The sequence below is a fragment of the Oncorhynchus tshawytscha genome, linkage group LG09, assembly GCF_018296145.1.
Source record: "Oncorhynchus tshawytscha isolate Ot180627B linkage group LG09, Otsh_v2.0, whole genome shotgun sequence".
NCBI lineage: Eukaryota > Metazoa > Chordata > Actinopteri > Salmoniformes > Salmonidae > Oncorhynchus > Oncorhynchus tshawytscha.
Genome location: NC_056437.1, coordinates 29,487,285 through 29,505,922, shown reverse-complemented (window position 1 = coordinate 29,505,922; position 18,638 = coordinate 29,487,285). Strand labels below are relative to the sequence as shown.

Sequence of the window (18,638 nt, the reverse complement as noted above, 5' to 3'; positions counted from 1 at the left end):
GCCCTTGGATGTACACAGAGAGCTAATATTAATAATATGCATGTCAATCTCTCCTGCCTGAAAGTGGAGGAGAGATTGACTTCTTTACTACTTGTATTATTGAGAGGTATTAACATGTTGAATGCCCCGAGCTGTCTGTTTGAACTACTGGCACACAGCTCGGACACCCATGCATACCCCACAAGACATGCCACAAGAGGTCTCTTCATAGTCCAGAACAGGCTATGGGAGGTGCACAGTACTACATAGAGCCATGACAACATGGAACTCTATTCCACATCAAGCAACTGATACAAACAGTAAAATTAGATTTATAAAACAGATTAAAAAACACCTTATGGAACAGCGGGGACTGTGAAGCAACACAAACAGGCACAGACACATGCATACACACACACGATAACATACACACTATACACACACATACACATGGATTTAGTACCGTAGATGTTGGAGGTGGAGCAGGTACCTGAGGCCACACAGTGTTTTGTGAAATCTGAATGTATTATAATGTTTTTAAAATTGTATAAACTGCCTTAATTTTGCTGAACCCCAGGAAGAGAAATCTGGGAATGGATTGTAATGTTTTTAAAATTGTATAAACTGCCTTAATTTTTCTGGACCCCAGGAAGAGTAGCTGCTGCCTTGGATGCATAATAAATACTAATACAAATACAAAAATCATCACAAGCATCAGTCTTTCTGACTGGTCTATACTCATCTTTCTTTAAGCAGCTAGTATTTCCGACTGGTCTGTACTCATCTTTCTTTAAGCAGCTAGTATTTCAGCACTGGGCTGAAACAGCTCCTACTAACACTGCTTCCAATGCTGCAGCCTTGTGTGGTTCAGTGCCATTTTCAGATCTTTTTTTCCCCCTGCTTTTCCCTGCTCCCTGTTCTAAGTTGCTAATTTTTCAGAACCTTGGACAGTTCCACTCTATACTACTGGCTCTGACTGCAGAAACCAGTATTTCAGCACTGGACAGTTCTCTTCTCTCTACTGCTTGCTTGGTTGGTGCTGTGACTGCCCCTACGGCTGCTGCTACTGGGGAAAAATAAAGAAATCAATACACAGCATGCAGACAAAAATAGTGTTTCAGAGAGAAAAGAAAACCAGCACAGTCACTGACCTTAAAATGTCATGTATGCATACCTTTAACATCGACATGTAATGTGACTCATTTCAGTATTATCCTAGGTATGTAATTGTTCAATATTTAAAATGTGTTGGCATTTAAACCCCATTGTTATATAGCCTTTGTATCTCTGACAGAATAAGTCCCTTGTATTTGTATCCTGTGCTATCATAGTATGTGGAAAAACTGACATTAGGAGACAAATGTACACACATCCATTCTAAACAAAAGCAAGAGAGGAGCCCAGGAGCAAGAGGCTTATAATGGCCAGTATGAGTCTCTCTCTCATTTTCTCTCTCTCCTCAGCTAACTGCACTAGTCTCAGCTGCTCGCAGGAGAAATAGCAGAAATTTCAATAGCATAAAAAACATTGTGGAGGCGTAGCCTGGGGAAAATAATGGAGGAGTCAGCAAACCCTTTGTGCCTCTGCAGCTCAACCAAATATGATTTACTTTATGAATTCTAAACATCTCCTAAGGAGATCCACAGTCTGTCACATCTAATCTGGCCTGACCATGTGACTTAAAATGGCATAATAATGAACTGGGTGACTAATAGAACTTGCCCCTGCTTTATTACACACTGTTTTGTTTATACCGTCCTCTGCTCACTTGTCTCTGGCCACTGGTCTCCAAAGCCTTTCATCTATTTTGGGACACAAGCTTTCAGGATAATGCATGGGCCATTTGAACAAGTGGTGTTTCTGCATTATGAAAGACTTAATATGCTGTGTTCGGTACATGGTTTGCCCAAGATGAAAGGCCATTTTTGTTTGTTTAAGAGATGGGTGTTCTGTAGGCAATTGAGCAGAAACATGGGACTGTACGTGCAGCTTTACTCTCAAGGAGAAAGCCAGCCAGCAAACTCAATTTTGTGAAATCTGGTGCAGGGAAGTGGAATGCCTCTCTCTGCAGTAGCTCTTGTTGTTTTTTTCTCTCTGACTTAAGCTTTGAGATTTTTGGAGCTTTCTCTAAAAGTGGTCTCAGAAGCTTTGTGTGACTTCACCTCGGTGATGCACTGCTCAGCTTTGGGCAAGCCATCACAGCAAATAACTCTGATGCCTGCCCCGAGAGAGAGATTAAAAGAGGTCACCATCTCCTGGGAGGCAGCAGGGGAAGACTGAGTCAGAGTTGAGGGCACACAGCATCCATGATGCTGCAGCCACCATGATGCTATCCACCACCTGAGACAGCATATTGTCCACTCTACCTCTCATAACCTCCAAATGGCACAGCATACTATCCACACTACCCTTATCTACACTTATATCCTCGAACTGAAATCAAATACTATCAGAACCTCCCTACCCATTATCCATACTGCTCACCACCTACAGTAAAACCTGTCTTTATCAATCCTTCCCATATACAAAGACCATATGCAAATCACACTGCTTTGGGCTTGGAGTTGGGTGCTGTCCCAGATGTAGTCAGTCTTTGTTTATAACTGTATATTTTGAATGGTTACTAATACCCTTCAATTGTTACATATGAAAAAAATACTATATATAGCTTTCACTGACTGTCAGATTATCTAAAGACATTTTTTGGTATATCAAGAGAAATAGAGAAGCATCAGGATCATTTTTATGTCTTACTCTACTCAAATAGCCCAATTATTATAATTGACACTGACAAATATCAGGGGTTGTAATTGTTCTTTAGAAGAAATTAGACATTTTCTCTGCTTTCTGCATAATCATTTTGACCTTTCACACTCCACGCTGAGGCAGGGAATTATGTTCATGTGAAGAAATGTAAATGAACCTAGTGTGATGACAACCAAGAAGGTTTATATTCCAGTCAAGGTCCCCACCATTAAAATTATATTTTGAACGTTCCTCGTTGATCCATTCACCATGCCTAGTTTTCAAAGATTTGATACTGAGTACAGAATCATTTATGTTTTTCTTGCTGACAAAAATTGGTTCAATTGAGTATCGAGCGTCAGAGAGAGATTTTTTTTTAGTTTGCTGCATTTTCTTTACTGCCTCATCTGACAGGATGTCAGATATTACACTTGAATGGAGTGTCTGTCAAGTCGGACTTCAGATGATAGACATCTAGTGTTGAGCACTTGATGTGAATAAAGGTGTCAACCCTGACCCTGAGCTCTGTAGCTGGGACTCATTTCCACACAAATTATGTTTCCCAATTGGTCAGCAGGCTGTAGTAAAAATCATTCAGGTGAATGTTTCTACGGTATCAAATGTTTTTAAAGAAATGTACTACTATAGGTCATCTTTAAAACATTTCCCTCACAAAATGTCTTACTTTCATCCCAATTATACATTGCCTTGTGACAATATGCCCCAGATTTCTGAATATTTCATGTGTTTTTATTATGGGCTGTACAATTGACAGTTTATAAATGCTCTTGATGGTCGCCCTGCCCGCTGGCTTCTGTGATATGTACCATCTGTTTACGTCTAAAAACCTTGCACCAACATTCACTCACTTTGTTGTTTGCACCACTGAGTGACACTATGTTCATCTCACACACAGCAGACAGGATATGCCAATATCCAGACTGTTGTTCCTTTTAGCATTGTGATGCCATGACATCTCCTGTTTATATTTTCTGCCAGAATTATTGGTAATTTATTTTTCATCTCCAAGTATTTTAACTTGTCAATGTTTCACAACACGTTTAGCATTGAGAAATACATAATAACGTCTGAATCCCAAAACTTCCAAATCAGCTTAGAGGCAGAAGATTGATACAAAATATAAGTCATGAGGGAATCATTTCTAAATCCTCCCAAATCCTTTTTCTTCATAAGCAGCTGGTAACATGTTTAAAATGTCAGGCTTTACCCAGTGTACTCTATACAATATGTAGTCTCAGGGAAGCTGGTGAAAAAACACCTCATATTTCAGCATTTGCTTTTTAATTTCCTCTGTGCTGCTATGCTATCAGACATAGACTGCAGTCTTTTCTCTCTCTTAATATGCTGTGGGGATGGATGATAAAAGCACAGTGTTTTTCAGTGTGACCTGATGGTGCTTCTACAATGACAGAATAAGCCCCTGTCCTTTCAACCAGGGGTCAGCTCCTGGGTTTTATCTTATCTGGCTGTCATTCACAGTGCGCTGGGATACGGTCAGACGCATGAAAACCGTTGTTGAGTCTCCCAACCTTTAGAAATATCAGACGTGCATACACGGCTCTCCCTGCTCCTCGCTGCTCTTCCAGTCGCCACCTGAGTGGGTGATGGTGATGTAGCCGTGCTCAGTCCTTCACAGCCGCCTGTCTTATAAAAGGCAATGTCTGATTGGACAACCTTCTGCAGTGGTCTCTTGAGTGAAGGTCACTAACGTAGGAGAGGATATAGAGGAGAGTGGATGGCTGAGTCTCTGGCTGTGCGCAGAATTCTTATGTGCTCTAGCTAGCTAGTCTATGGTAGTTCTTCACTTCACAGCTCCATATATCTACATATACAGCAGTAGATCTATTTATGCCTACAACTAGCGTTCTAGACGGTTTAAAGTATCCATGAACACTCATAACATGTTTCCTCCATTTGACATTAATTAAAATGTCCCTTTCACATGGAAAGTAACATGCTGAAACTGTGATGGCTGGCTGTTAGTGGAGGTACTGTGAGATGTTTTGGGCTACAGGTGTCTTTAGACTGGGCTGTCAAAGTGTTTTTATACAGAGGTCCCTGGCGTGCCAGTAGCAGGTTGGACAAAGTGACGGTAGCGCATATAGGGAACAGTGTGGATGCTTAATGTGGATGGGCCCAGCAGGGGTGCACTGCAAAGACCGCATCTGCATTAGCATAATCTACACTGACTGCTTCAGCATCAGTAATAATATTCATCATTTTATTGAATCAGCGATTTTATCCCAAGCTCTAAGAGGAAGAGATAGCCGAGCGCATGTTGCTGCCTCTGCCCATTTAGCCAAGCCGACTATAGCGTGCTTGCTCTCGCACAAAGCCTTTCTCAACTGCACCATTTTATCTGTCTATTACTTACAACCACATAATGACCTACTGCCACCACACATTTCCACCATCGCTGATATGTATATATGTTTTCTTTCATTACTCTATTCTAGGTCTGTATATTTCTATGCATGAATAATCCATTGGTAGCACATCATTATTCATTGTGGTGTAAGGAATGTTATTAAATAACATTCATATTTTGATAAGGCTATTACCCATAAAGGGGTGCGGCTCTCGCTGTATAACCCCCATTTCAGGCCCGCAGTTTGACCTTGAGTTGACATAATGGACGATGCATTGATCTTCTGAAAAGAAAACATGTCCTGGGTTGTAACTCCGCCCCTTTTGTAACTCCGCCCCTTTAAGGCCTGCTTGTCAGACCTAGAACACTGTGATATCCATTATAACCTATACGTTGGAGGGGTAACACTGATACTGGTAACACTGACATGATGTACCGCACAATTTGAATTTTAAATCACATTAATTCAGTTATTACAGACTGTGACAGCCGAGACACTGGGAGCTGAAATGAAAACCTATTCAATTGAAATTTTCCTCCAAAGCTTATTGGCATTGCAAGTAGTATTTCTGCGAAACAGTTCCCCATCATAAAAAGCCCAGACTAGAATTTCTAGTTGCCTGTCCTGGAAGCTATAAGCTACTTTTCCATTTGACATACTTTGCCTTCTGTACCATTTATTTCACCCATGAAATGTGATATTGACAGGGCTGTCTTTTGGGAGGTTTTTTCTCATGGGCTCAAAGACTATTGTGGTTGTTTTTATGACAGAATGATACCATTCAAGTGGACAGAAAACATAAAATATTCATACCCTACACCAGTTGGTTAACAAACAGTACAAAACAGAACCTTTAAATTGACAATGATAAAAAGTGAGAAATGGGGGAGGGCGAGCACGCCCCCATCCACATCGATGGGGCGGCAGTGGAGCGGTTTGAGAGCTTCAAGTCCCTCAAGGTCCAAATCACTAAGGACTTAAAATGGTGCACACACACACACACACACACACAGTTGTGAAAAGGTGCGACAGTGCCTCTTCCCCCTCAGGAGGTTGAACAAGTTTGGCATGGGCCTTCAAATCCACAAAAAGTTAAACAGCGGCACCATTAGAGCATCTTGACTGGCTGCATCACTGCTTGGTACGGCAACAGCACCGCCCTCGATCGCATTGTGCTACAGAGGGTGGTGCGGACAGCCCAGTACATCACTGGGGCCGAGCTCCCTGCCATCCAGGACCTCTATATCAGTAAGGAAGGCCCGGAAAATCATTAAATACTCCAGTCACCCAAGATATAGACTGTTCTCTCTGCTGCCGCACGGCAAGCAATACCGGTGCATCAAGTCTGACACCAACAGGCTTCTGAACAGTTTCTATCCCCAAACCATAAGAGGTGTTAAATAGCTAAAATAATAGCAACACAGACTGAGTTGACACTTGTAATTATTTGTATTTTTGCACTGTCTCTATGCACACACACAGGACTCTACACACTCACGCACACAGACACTCCAACACACACATAACATGCACACATTTATACCACAGGAGGTTGGTGGCACCTTAATTGGGGAGGACGGGCTCGTGTTAATGGCTGGAGCGGAATCAGTGGAATGGTATCAAATACATCAAACACATGGTTTCCAGGTGTTTGATGTCATTCCATTTGCTCCGTTCCAGCCATTATTATGAGCCATCCTCCCCTCAGCAGCCTCCACTGATTCATACTGACTACACACACACACACTCACATACAATCTTTATTTACACCACTGCTACTCTGTTTATCATACATCCTGATGCCTAGTCACCTTACCAATATACATATCTACCTCTATCACTCCAGTATCTCTGCACATTGTAAATATGGTATTGGAACTGTAGCTTCTTACTTTCTCCTGTTCTTTTATTTCTGATTTCTTATTTTTATTTCTTGTGCGTTTTTGTTCTCTTATGTTATTACAGCGTTGTTGGGTTTAGAGCTCGCAAGAAATGCATTTCATTGTACTTGTGCACGTGACTAGAATATGTGCCCATATTTTATTGTCAAAGAGCTTTGTATTTTGACTTTACAGTAACTATGACGTGATTAAGTACACCGCTCTCCTCTGCAAACGACCACAAACCCACCTTTACCATTCTACTGTATGTGACTGACCCCCTCTCTCTCCTCCAGGTTTCTCTATCCTTCAAGCCATCATGGAGTCAGCAGTGGCCAATAACTGGCAGGTGACGGCCCGGTCGGTGGGCAGCATAGTGGACCCTACAGAGTACAAACGCATCATTGAGGAGATGGACCGCAGGCAGGAGAAATGCTTCCTCATCGACTGTGAGGTTGGAAGAATCAACACCATCCTGGAACAGGTATAGTACTGTGGGCCTTAAAGGCCCAGTGCAGTCAAAAATGTGATTTTCCTGTTTTAAATATACACTCACTGGCCGGTTTATTAGCTACACCCATCTAGTACCAGGTCGGACCCCCCTTTGCCTCCAGAAAACCTGAATTCTTCGGGTGAATTCTGCAATTCAGAAACGTTCCACAGGGAGGTTGGTCCATGCTAATGCGATGGCATCACGCAGTTGCTGCAGATTGGACGACAGTGCATTACTGCTGTGAACAGCCCGTTCCATCTCATCCTAAAGATGCTCTATTGGGTTGAGGTCTGGGGACTGTGCAGGCTGCTTAAGTAAACTGAACTCCAGGCAATGTTTTTCCACTCCTCAATTGTCTAATGTTTGTAATCAAATCAAATCAAATGTATTTATATAGCCCTTCGTACATCAGCTGATATCTCAAAGTGCTGTACAGAAACCCAGCCTAAAACCCCAAACAGTAAGCAATGCAGGTGTTGAAGCACGTTGGCTAGGAAAAACTCCCTAGAAAGGCCAAAACCCAGGAAGAAACCTATAGAGGAACCAGGCTATGAGAGATTGCGTGGAGATTGGAGCCGCTTCTTGTTTTTAGCTGACAGGAGTGGAACACGGTGTGGTCGTCTATTGAAATATCCCATCCGTGACAAGGATCGACGAGTTGTGCGTTCCGAGATACCGTTCTGCACACCACTGTTGTGCTGCACCGTTAATTGTCTATTTGTGTCCTGTCTGTTAGCTTGCAGGATTCTTGCCATTCTCCTTTGACCTCTCTCATGAACGAGCTGTTTTCGCCCACAGGACTGTCGCTGACTGGATGTTTTTTGTTTGTCGCACCATTCTCGGTAAACCCTAGACACTGTTGTGTGTGAAAAGCCCAGGAGGGCGGCCTTTTCTGAGATACTGGATCCGGTGCACCTGGCAACGACAATCATACCATGCTCAAAGTCGCTTAGGTCACTTGTTTTGCTCATTCTAACGTTCAATCAAACAGTAACTGAATGCCTTGATGCCTGCCTGTCTGTCTGCTTTATATAGCAAGCCCCGGCCACGTGACTCATTGTGTGTAGGAGCGATCGATTTTCGTGTACCTAATAAACTGTCCGGTGAGTGTATATATTTACATTTTGTTTTATTGGGATCCCCATTAGCCGGCACCATGGTGACAGCTAGTCTTACTGGGGTCCGACACATAACGAGAAATATAACATTACAGACAAAAGACAATTTACACACACACACAAAAAGTAGGGAACATAAGGGAGAGGCATTGTGCCATGAGGTGAGATTTGACGAAGTACTGATTCCATGGCACATGGTTTATGATTTGACATGCAAAACGACGACGGATTCAACATTTCTAATTTTTCAATATAAAGGATTATACTCAATTCTTGCAACCAATAGAATGTTATATATATGTGGCATACAACCTTCCCAGCTCTGCAGATTTTGCAGAGTCATTAGATCATTTATTTTGGTACTGTCCACATGTAGCTCGTTTTTTGGTCACAGTCCAGAAATGGCTGAATAATTGTAACATTTACCTAGAGCTAACACTGCAGATAGCAATACTGGGTGATTTGAAAAGTCATAGTCAATTGATCACTAATATAATGTTTTTTTTTTGTCAAAATGTGTGTCTTTAATTTACAATCTTTAGAAACTATGAGAATATAAAGGTTCAGTACTTTTGTGAAGCATCACAGCACAGTTGAAGAATATATGTCAACCTGAAATCCAGTATGGATGGTGTTAAGAGATAGATGGGAGGGGTTGAATGGAGCTGAAGGGTGGGACTAATAACAACAAGATAACACATTTAAATATAATGTCTCTAAAATGTATATAGGTTCAGAACTTTTGTGAAATAGCACAGTTACAAATATATGGCAAATAAAAATCTAACTGGATGGACATCAGAAATAGAGGAAGGCCAGGACTAAAATGAAACAAAATATAACTATTGTAAAATAGATTGTGTATGTAAAATGTGTATAGTATGTACAGTCGTGGCCAAAAGTTTTGAGAATGACACAAATATTAATTTTCACAAAGTGCCTCAGTTTGTTGCCTCAGTTTGTATGATGGCAATTTGCATATATTCCAGAATGTTATGAAGAGTGATCAGATGAATTGCAATTAATTGTAAAGTCCCTCTTTGCCATGCAAATGAACTGAATCCCCCAAAACATGTCCACTGCATTTCAACCCTGCCACAAAAGGCAGGGCTGAAATGGCTGGAGATCACTCTGTCATGCTGATGGAGTTCAAATAACAGACTGGAAGCTTCAAAAGGAGGGTGGTGCTTGGAATCATTGTTCTTCCTCTGTCAGTCATGGTTACCTGCAAGGAAACACATGCCGTCGTCATTGCTATGCACAAAAAGGGCTTCACAGGCAAGGTTATTGCTGCCAGTAAGATTGCACCTAAATCTACCATTTATCGGATCATCAATAACTTCAAGGAGAGCGGTTCAATTGTTGTGAAGAAGGCTTCAGTGAGCCCAAGAAAGTCCAACAAGTGAAAGGACCGTCTCCTAAAGTTGATTCAGTTGCGGGATCTGGGCACCCCCAGTACAGAGCTTGCTCAGGAATGGCAGCAGGCAGGTGTGAGTGCATCTGCACACACAGTGAGGCGAAGACTTTTGGAGGATGGCCTGGTGTCAAGAAGGGCAGCAAAGAAGCCACTTCTCTCCAGGAAAAACATCAGGGACAGACTGATATTCTGCGAAAGGTACAGGGATTGGACTGCTGAGGACTGGGGTAAAGTCATTTTCTCTGATGAATCCCCTTTCCGATTTTTTGGGGCATCCGGAAAAAGCTTGTCCGGAGAAGACAAGGTGAGCGCTACCATCAGTCCTGTGTCATGCCAACAGTGAAGTATCCTGAGACCATTCATGTGTGGGGTTGCTCACTCACAATTTTGCCTAAGAACACAGCCATGAATAAAGAATGGTACCAACACATCCTTCGAGAGCAACTTCTCCCAACCATTCAGGAACAGTTTGGTGACAAACAATGCCTTTTCCAGCATGATGGAGCAACTTGCCATAAGGAAAAAGTGATAACTAAGTGGCTCTGGGAACAAAACATCGATATTTTGGGTCCATGGCCAGGAAACTCCCCAGACCTTAATCCCATTGAGAACTTATGGTCATTCCTCAAGAGGCGGGTGGACAAACAAAAACCCAAATATTCTGACAAACTCCCAATTATTGATTATGCAAGAATGGGCTGCCATCAGTCAGTATGTGGCCCAGAAGTTAATTGACAGCATGCCAGAGCAGATTGCAGAGGTCTAGAAAAAGAAGGGTCAACACTGCAAATATTGACTCTTTGATCAACTTCATGTAATTGTCAATAAAAGCCTTTGACACTTATGAAATGCTTGTAATTATACTTCAGTATTCCATAGTAACATCTGACAAAAAGGTTGGAATAATACTGTGAAAATGATGATAATGCCCTTTTAGTGTAGGACCTGTTTGAAGAGACTGCATGACATTTCTGCCTGTTTTGGTGGGATGGAGTTTTGGCCTGTCTGGTGACATCACTAGGCGGTAAATTAGTTAATAGACCAACCTCTCAGCCAATAACAGCTAGTTTTCGGTATTCCCCCTCCACTCCCTGACATTCCTACTGTAGCTAAATTCTTGCTTGAGCAATTGCTATTTGCTAATAAGCTCTTTTGTTTCTTTTTAACCATTTTAATTGAAAACAATCACAATAAGGTACTTCATTGTTACCCAGAAATGATTTGTAATTGAGATACAAATGGCTGCATTGGCCCTTTAAGACTCATTCGCTACTGCAGAAAATGGGGGGATTCGTTGAACTACACTTAGATTAGTAACTTTACCTGAAACCTCAATACTGGTGTTAGCTCTCATATGGGAAAGGGAGAGGGGAGGGGAGGATACCTAGTCAGTTGTACAACAGAATGCCTTCAACTGAAATGTGTCTTCTGCATCTGAATCAGAGAGGTGCGGGGGGCTGCCTTAATCGACATCCACGTCTTCGGCACTTGCTCAGGGGCAGAACCACCGATTTTTGGTTGAGTTGTAGAGTACTCAAGTTCGGTTATATTGGTGTGTGTGAATCGGATCAGTCAGTTGATGTCTATCAACTGAATGAATCAACAACCAGGGTTCAGTACCCCATTTATACTTTTATACCTGTGGAAAAAATAGAATTATTACGCATACTCACGCACACACGCACAATTAATGAGCTGTGGTTCTTAGATTTATATATCACTTTAGTTGTCCTTTATGTGTGTGCATGAATGGAGTATTTTTTAGTAATAATCTTGATTCTACAAAAGATTATTAAAAGTTTCTCCGTGCCCTTGTTTGTTTTCAAATACTAAGAGGACCTTCTTCGAGAGAGTCTGATTCACCCACATAGATCTCTGTCAGTGTTCCATCCCTTCAAAGAAGCATTTTATGAGCCTCAGTCTGACATTCAGTCTGCCTCCATTCCTTCAATACCTCTGAAAGTACCATCTCCATTAGTAGAGACCTCTCCTGGCTCCTCCAGCTTTGTACTTCTTATTCCTTTTCCATTACCCTCTAAGCCATTTAACAGGGCTTCTCCATTACCCTCTAAGCCATTTAACAGGGCTTCTCCATTACCCTCGAAGACATTTAACAGGGCTTCTCCATTACCCTCTAAGACATTTAACTGGGCAGTAAGTATGGCTGAAACGCTTACTTAGCGCCTCATAATAACCTCACACACCACAAACAGAGGGAACATTCTCTCTTTAAGGGGGTTATGGTGCAACATAACAAAAATAAATTAAAACTTGTCGTTGGTTCTTATTGTTGATCTAGCCACGGTTTGAGGTTGGCTCCTAGGCTACATTTTCACTGAGGAATAGCAGCTACTATTAACCATGGTTCCTCTCTCATCCTGTTTCCTAGGTGATCAGCCACTGAATAAGACATTACTGTTGATTTAGATTTGTTTATGTCAGCTTGCACAAGCTTGGAATGGGTTCACTAATCTTATTGTGAAGAATATAATTTTATGCCAGTTGTTTAGCTTTTTTGTTGTTGTTAGGATGGCATTTGATCTGATATATAGAGTTTGATTAATTAGCGATGTGATTCCCAACTCATAGACCCGATGGTCACTCTGACAGGATTGTGTCGAGTCACAGATCGAGAGAAGGGTACCAAAAAAATGTTGGCAGCATTGAAGGTCCCCAAGAACACAGTGGCCATCATTCTTAAATGGAAGAAGTGTGGAACCACCAAGACTCTTCCTAGAGCTGGCCGCATGGCCAAACTGAGCAATCGGGGGAGAATGGCCTTGGTCAGGGAGGTGACCAAGAACACGATGGTCACTCTGACAGAGCTCTAGAGTTCCTCTGTGGAGGGGAGAACCTTCCAGAAGGACAACCATCTCTGCAGCACTCCACCAATCAGGCCTTTATGGTAGAGTGACCAGACAGAAGCCATTCCTCAGTAAAAGGCACCTAAAGGACTCTTAAGACCATGAGAACCAAGATTTTCTGGTCTGATGAAACCAAGATTGAACTCTTTGGCCTGAATGCCAAGCATCACATCTGGAAGAAACCTGGCACCATCCCTACGGTGATGCATGGTGGTGGCAGCAACATGCAGTGGGAATGTTTTTCAGCAGCAGGGACTGGGAGACTAGTCATGAGGCATGGACAGAGCAAAGATGAATGGAGCAAAATACAGAGAGATCCTTGATGAAAACCTGTTCCAGAGCGCTCAGGACCTCAGACTGGGGCAAAGGTTCACCTTCTAACAGGACAACGACCCTAAGCACACAGCCAAGACAATGCAGGAGTGGCTTCGGGACAAGTCTCTGAATGTCCTTGAGTGGCTTTTTCAGTATTGTGTATTGTATGTAGATTGATGAGGGGAAAAAACTGTTTAATCAATTTTAGAATAAGGCTGTAACTGAACAAATTGTGGAAAAAGTCAAGGGGTCTGAATACTTTCTGAATGCACTGTAGGCCTACCAACAAAACTAATGGAGCGAATCCCATAACATTTTCACATGGAAATAGCTTTGAATTTCTGTGATATAGCCTATATGTAGTGTTCAGTGCAGGCCTACATTCAATGAGACTTTTAAAAACATTTTTACATTATGAAGGGCTTGACATGAATTAATGATTTTTTACAACATGGGCCAAAAAGCTGACTGTAACTTGCATTGTATTGTGTTGTATGATGCAAGAAACCACTTTATGAAATAAAATGTATTATTATTACCATACAGAGAATTAGATCATGTAGGCTACCCCTCTGCCTATTGGCTTATTTGCATATTCAAGCCTGTCTCAAAATACAACACTGCCCATTTAATTAAGAAGTAAGCTTTTTACCTGACTGGCCTTTCAAAGACAGCTTTAAATGTAGCCTACACGTTTTGTCCTCTTGTAGGAAGCAGTAACTCCCCATTGCTGACCTATACTTATCTATAACTGGGCTAATAACTTGCTAACTAGCAAAGAATATAAACAAATGTGCACACGCACATTCTGCACTCTGATCTGAACTGATCTGAAATGTGCACTAGCTGGTGATTGAAAGACCGCTCGTGGGTTACCCCCGACAATAGAATTCTACTCTGTTGTGCTCTGGCTCTGTTACAACAAAATCACAGATATATCTTGCAAAGTTAGATTTATTTTGGTTTGTTGCATTGAAAAGGGGGTGATATAATGTTGATTCGATCACAGAAAAACGTTGATCTATATAGCGCAAACTAATGGGACGACTTCAGTGAAGTTCAATTTCATGCGTCTCTGTGCGGCATGGCATTTCTTCTGGGCGGCAGTCCTGGAGGAAGTGCACACGCACAGTTTAGAAGGAACATTGATGCTGGCCGATTGCTTCCCACAGTTGTGTCAAGTTGGCTGGATGTCCTTTGGATGGTGGACCATTCGTGATACACACAGGAAACAGTTGCGCATGAAAAACCCAGCACCATTGCAGTTCTTAACACAAATGAATGCACAAGGCAGCTACTGCCATACCCCATTCAAAGGCACTTATTGTGTCTTGCCCATTCACCCTCTGAATGGCACACATACACAATCCATGTCTCAATTGTCCCAAGGCTTAAAAATCCTTCTTTAATCTGTCTCCCCCGCTTCCTTTACACTGATTGAAGTGGATTTAACAAGCGGCATCAGTAAGGGATCATAGCATTCACCTGGTTAGACTATGTCATGGAATGAGCAGGTCTTCTTCATTATGGTGATCCTTCATTGTGATTGTGCTAAAGAGTTTTACTGTGACCTTTCAGACAGATTTGTGTTTATTGCCACTTGGTTCTGACCCTGATGGAAGGATGTATCTGAAAGTGACAGAATATTACTTTCTCATTCAGGTCAGGAGGTTTATATCTGTCCTCTTGACTGATGTGAGAGGTTGAAATCTTGACATTTATGAGCTGAATTCAGCTTACTAATTCTGAGCTGTCCTATGAATACCAATATGGTCATTCTGTTTAACTTCTGGCAATTATAAGTGTGATATCTCTGCTTTCCAAGCCCTGACACCCACAGCCCCAGTGTGAATGTTGAAGCCATTTGAAGTCACTTAACAGACACAGTGGTGGCTTTGGTGTTTGAGACTGGCAGGACACGTCTGGGTCTCTCAAGGACGATTCATTATGTGGGTCGTCACATCAACACTTTGCTTTAATATCAGCAGCTCCCAGTGTAAGTAGGACACGCTGTCCCATAACAGCATACAATCAGCCTGCTAAAAATAGCCCTAGCCTCCTAGCCTGAGGGAAGATTTCACACAAAGGCAGGCAGGAGCCTGAACACATGCAAGATCACTCAGCGATACACCCATTTTGGATTGTATTCCTCGAGTAGTGTGCAGTACTGAAGGCACAATATCTGAGAGAGATACACAGAGTGGAGGGCTCCCTGTCTTTCTCTCCTAATATGAACCCAATGACTTGTCATTCAAAACGCATGTCTAGCACAGTGTCTCCTATTCAATCATATAGTTGTTACTCGTTATCATTTCTCTCAGTGAGGTAGTTTGGTGCTAGACAGACCAGAGTGTGTGCTGGCCTGAGGCTCTGTATGTGTTGATTTGTGGGGTCTGGGAGCTTGCTCTGCCCTGCAGGCTCTCACCATCTTAAAGGTATCAACCTGCTCATCTCCTCTGTAAAGAATAGGCCCAGGCATGAATGGATGGGCCTTTGGAGAGACCTCACTCCCACAACCTGCTCATAAATGATCAAGCGACGGAACCAGTTTACCACAGGAGGAAAAAAAGAGAGGTAGTGTGTGAAGACTAGAGATGAGAGTGGATGGAGAGAGAATAGAATGCTTGTGGGAATGGAACCATGCATGCAGCTTCCCTCTGCTGTGCAGTGCTCTGTGCTGGTTGATGGAATAGCAGAAGTGGTATAATGCCCACTGGTGGATTGGAATTCCACTCCCACAGAGGAGAGGGGGGTGGATGAGCTGGATTCTGCTGGAGGGGGAAATGGGAGAGGGAACCTGACTCTGTGTGTGAATTACTGTATTGCTAAATGGTTTGTTTTTGTCACGGTCTTCCTCCTCTTCATCTGAAGAGGAGAGGCGAGAAGGATCGGAGGACCAAAATGTGGCGTGGTATGTGTTCATGATGAATATTTAATAAAAGAAAGTACTGAACACTGAATACAAAAACAATAAACCAATAACGACCGTGAAGCTATAAATGAGACCTGTGCTGACACAAGCAACTAACATAGACAATCACCAACAAACAAACAGTGAAACCCAGGCTACCTAAGTATGATTCTCAATCAGAGACAACTAATGACACCTGCCTCTGATTGAGAACCATACTAGGCCGAAACATAGAAATCCCAAAATCATAGAAAAACAAACATAGACTGCCCACCCCAACTCACGCCCTGACCATACTAAATAATGACAAAAACAACAGAAATAAAGGTCAGAACGTGACAGTTTTACATAGTGTCATGACGTTGCCCTCTTTGGGTACAGCGAGCACCCCTCCCTCTGCACCAGACCTTTTCTATGCACCATCCACCTAACCCCCTGTCTCCTACACCCAGGCTGCTGTGGTCAGAGAGAGGTCGTAAATTCCTGGAGGAGATTATCTCCTCATGGCCACAGTATAGATAAAGAGTAAAGTTTCATAGAGAGAACAAAGGAATTTCTTCCACCTCACAGAACTGGAGAACTGAACAACATTTATGTTCTGGAGAAGCTATTAAAGATCGGTGAAGAATCCAGCTACGAACTGGTCCATTTGGTACAATTTTGTGAAACTCATGGGAGACAATACTGCCACATTACCATAACGCTGTTTATATAATAGCCTCAAATACGAGGCTTACATCTAATTGTTGTATAAGAAGAATGAGTGAGGATGATACTGTTTGTGAAATTGTGTAATGTGATTTTGGACTGTTTAATGAAGGAAACTCCAATACCCTTTGGAGTTTAACTAAATCAGAGGACCTCCCATGAGCACAGTTATGGTCAGGCATCCTGGGACAGGCCCTTTTCTGCTCTTCCGAAGAAAACCTGGGTGGTGGTTTTATATCACCAGACCATGTTTCTCTCAATTACGAGAGGACAAAGGTTGCAGACGATTGCTGAATCTTTTAACCATACCACGTGGTTAAACTCTTAGACTATCGATACCGACAGAATAAGAACAAGTCTTTGATATTAATTACTAGTCTGCAGCTAGGAATTCGGTATCATTGAACGCGAAGACCGACAACCGCCGAAACATCTATTATATAACGACATGAATGAATGTCACTCTGACCTATCTATCCTAACCACAACAGAGAGAGAGAGAGAGGGTGCACAGGCTCTCCAACAGAAACTAACTTTTCAACAGAGATCCCGACGACACACTGAGCGTAAATATATATATATATTGATTGCAATTGTTCCTGAATGAATGAGCGTTCATGTGCAAAGGATTAGCATTTCAATTGTTATAATTATCAACTTTGTAGTGTCTCATCTCAGTTGACCCCCACTTCCCTTTTTGTACACCAAGCCGCGATACCGTTTTAGCCCACTAGGGCACATCCGCTATCATTTCCTTGTAACTATCTACCATTTGTTTATGCATTTCTGTGAATTACTTAGTTAGTAAATAAATTATTTAAGACAATTGATGTATGGATGACTCATAGTGAAGACTGGGTTCGTGCAGATAACCAACAATTTACGACGTTTGAAATGAGACTAACGTGAGGTCAAATAAAGAATAAGTCATTAATCAGAAGATTAATTGATCAGATATTAAAATATCTGAAAAGTTATATTATGGAAATTATAACTTTGTAATCTGAATATTTTCCTTGGTGCCCCGACTTCCTAGTTAATTACAGTTACGTGATTACGTGAATAGTAATTACAGAGAGTTATTTGATAAATAGGTCTTCAGTTTTAATGATGCCAAAGACACGGCAATAGTTATCAATTTAAAAGGTATGACATGATATGCTGTCTTTGTAGTAGTACTGCAGTTTTAGAGGTGGTGCAGCAGTATTACTATTAGTACTACTATTACTATCATTAGTACACATTTTAATTTGACCTTTTCCTGCTCAGTTGTTTTACACAGATGTTTAAGTGGAAAGCGAAAGGGAAGGATTTGAATCCTAAGGATGCCAGTTTCCATTCTGCGGAGTTGGATGACAAATGACTCTTATACGACATCAACAAAGACAAGGCTCTGTCAGTGGGAATGCTTTTAAAGGGAGCCAAATCTTTTGGAAGACACCGGGGTATAGATCGAGCCCTGCACAGAGCCACGGCTCCAGTCTGCTTAATTAGAATAGATTCCCCAAGGAATACTTAGGCTAATGGTCCTGCAGCAGCACAGCACAGCCCAGCACAGCGCAACCAAGATAGGAGAGGAAATGAAGATAACTGTGCTCTCTTACACAATGGGCAGGGCAGACAGAAAGCCCTCTCCCAAACATAATGATGGGCTGTTTTATAACTCTTACAGCAAAATAATACATTACCGCATTCAGGTTTGGCCCCTTTTCAATCTAACAAATTGAAGATTAAGATGTAATCTGATTACAAAAAAACTAACTGTGACCGGTTATGTTACCAGCAGAATATTGAAATCCGATTTCAGATACTTTTGAA

The 18,638-nt window shown here is 41.9% G+C and overlaps 1 protein-coding gene across 2 annotated transcripts in view; it reads left to right on the top strand.

Annotated features, from left to right (window-relative positions):
* The window catches only part of LOC112257743 (glutamate receptor 3), a 115,151-nt gene that overhangs the window by 48,540 nt on the left and 47,973 nt on the right, over positions 1-18,638 (top strand). For both annotated transcript variants that reach the window (XM_024431551.2, XM_042326759.1), the window contains exon 4: positions 7,291-7,478. In XM_024431551.2, the coding sequence (XP_024287319.2) occupies positions 7,291-7,478 (188 nt within the window). The remainder of the gene's footprint in view (positions 1-7,290; positions 7,479-18,638) is intronic.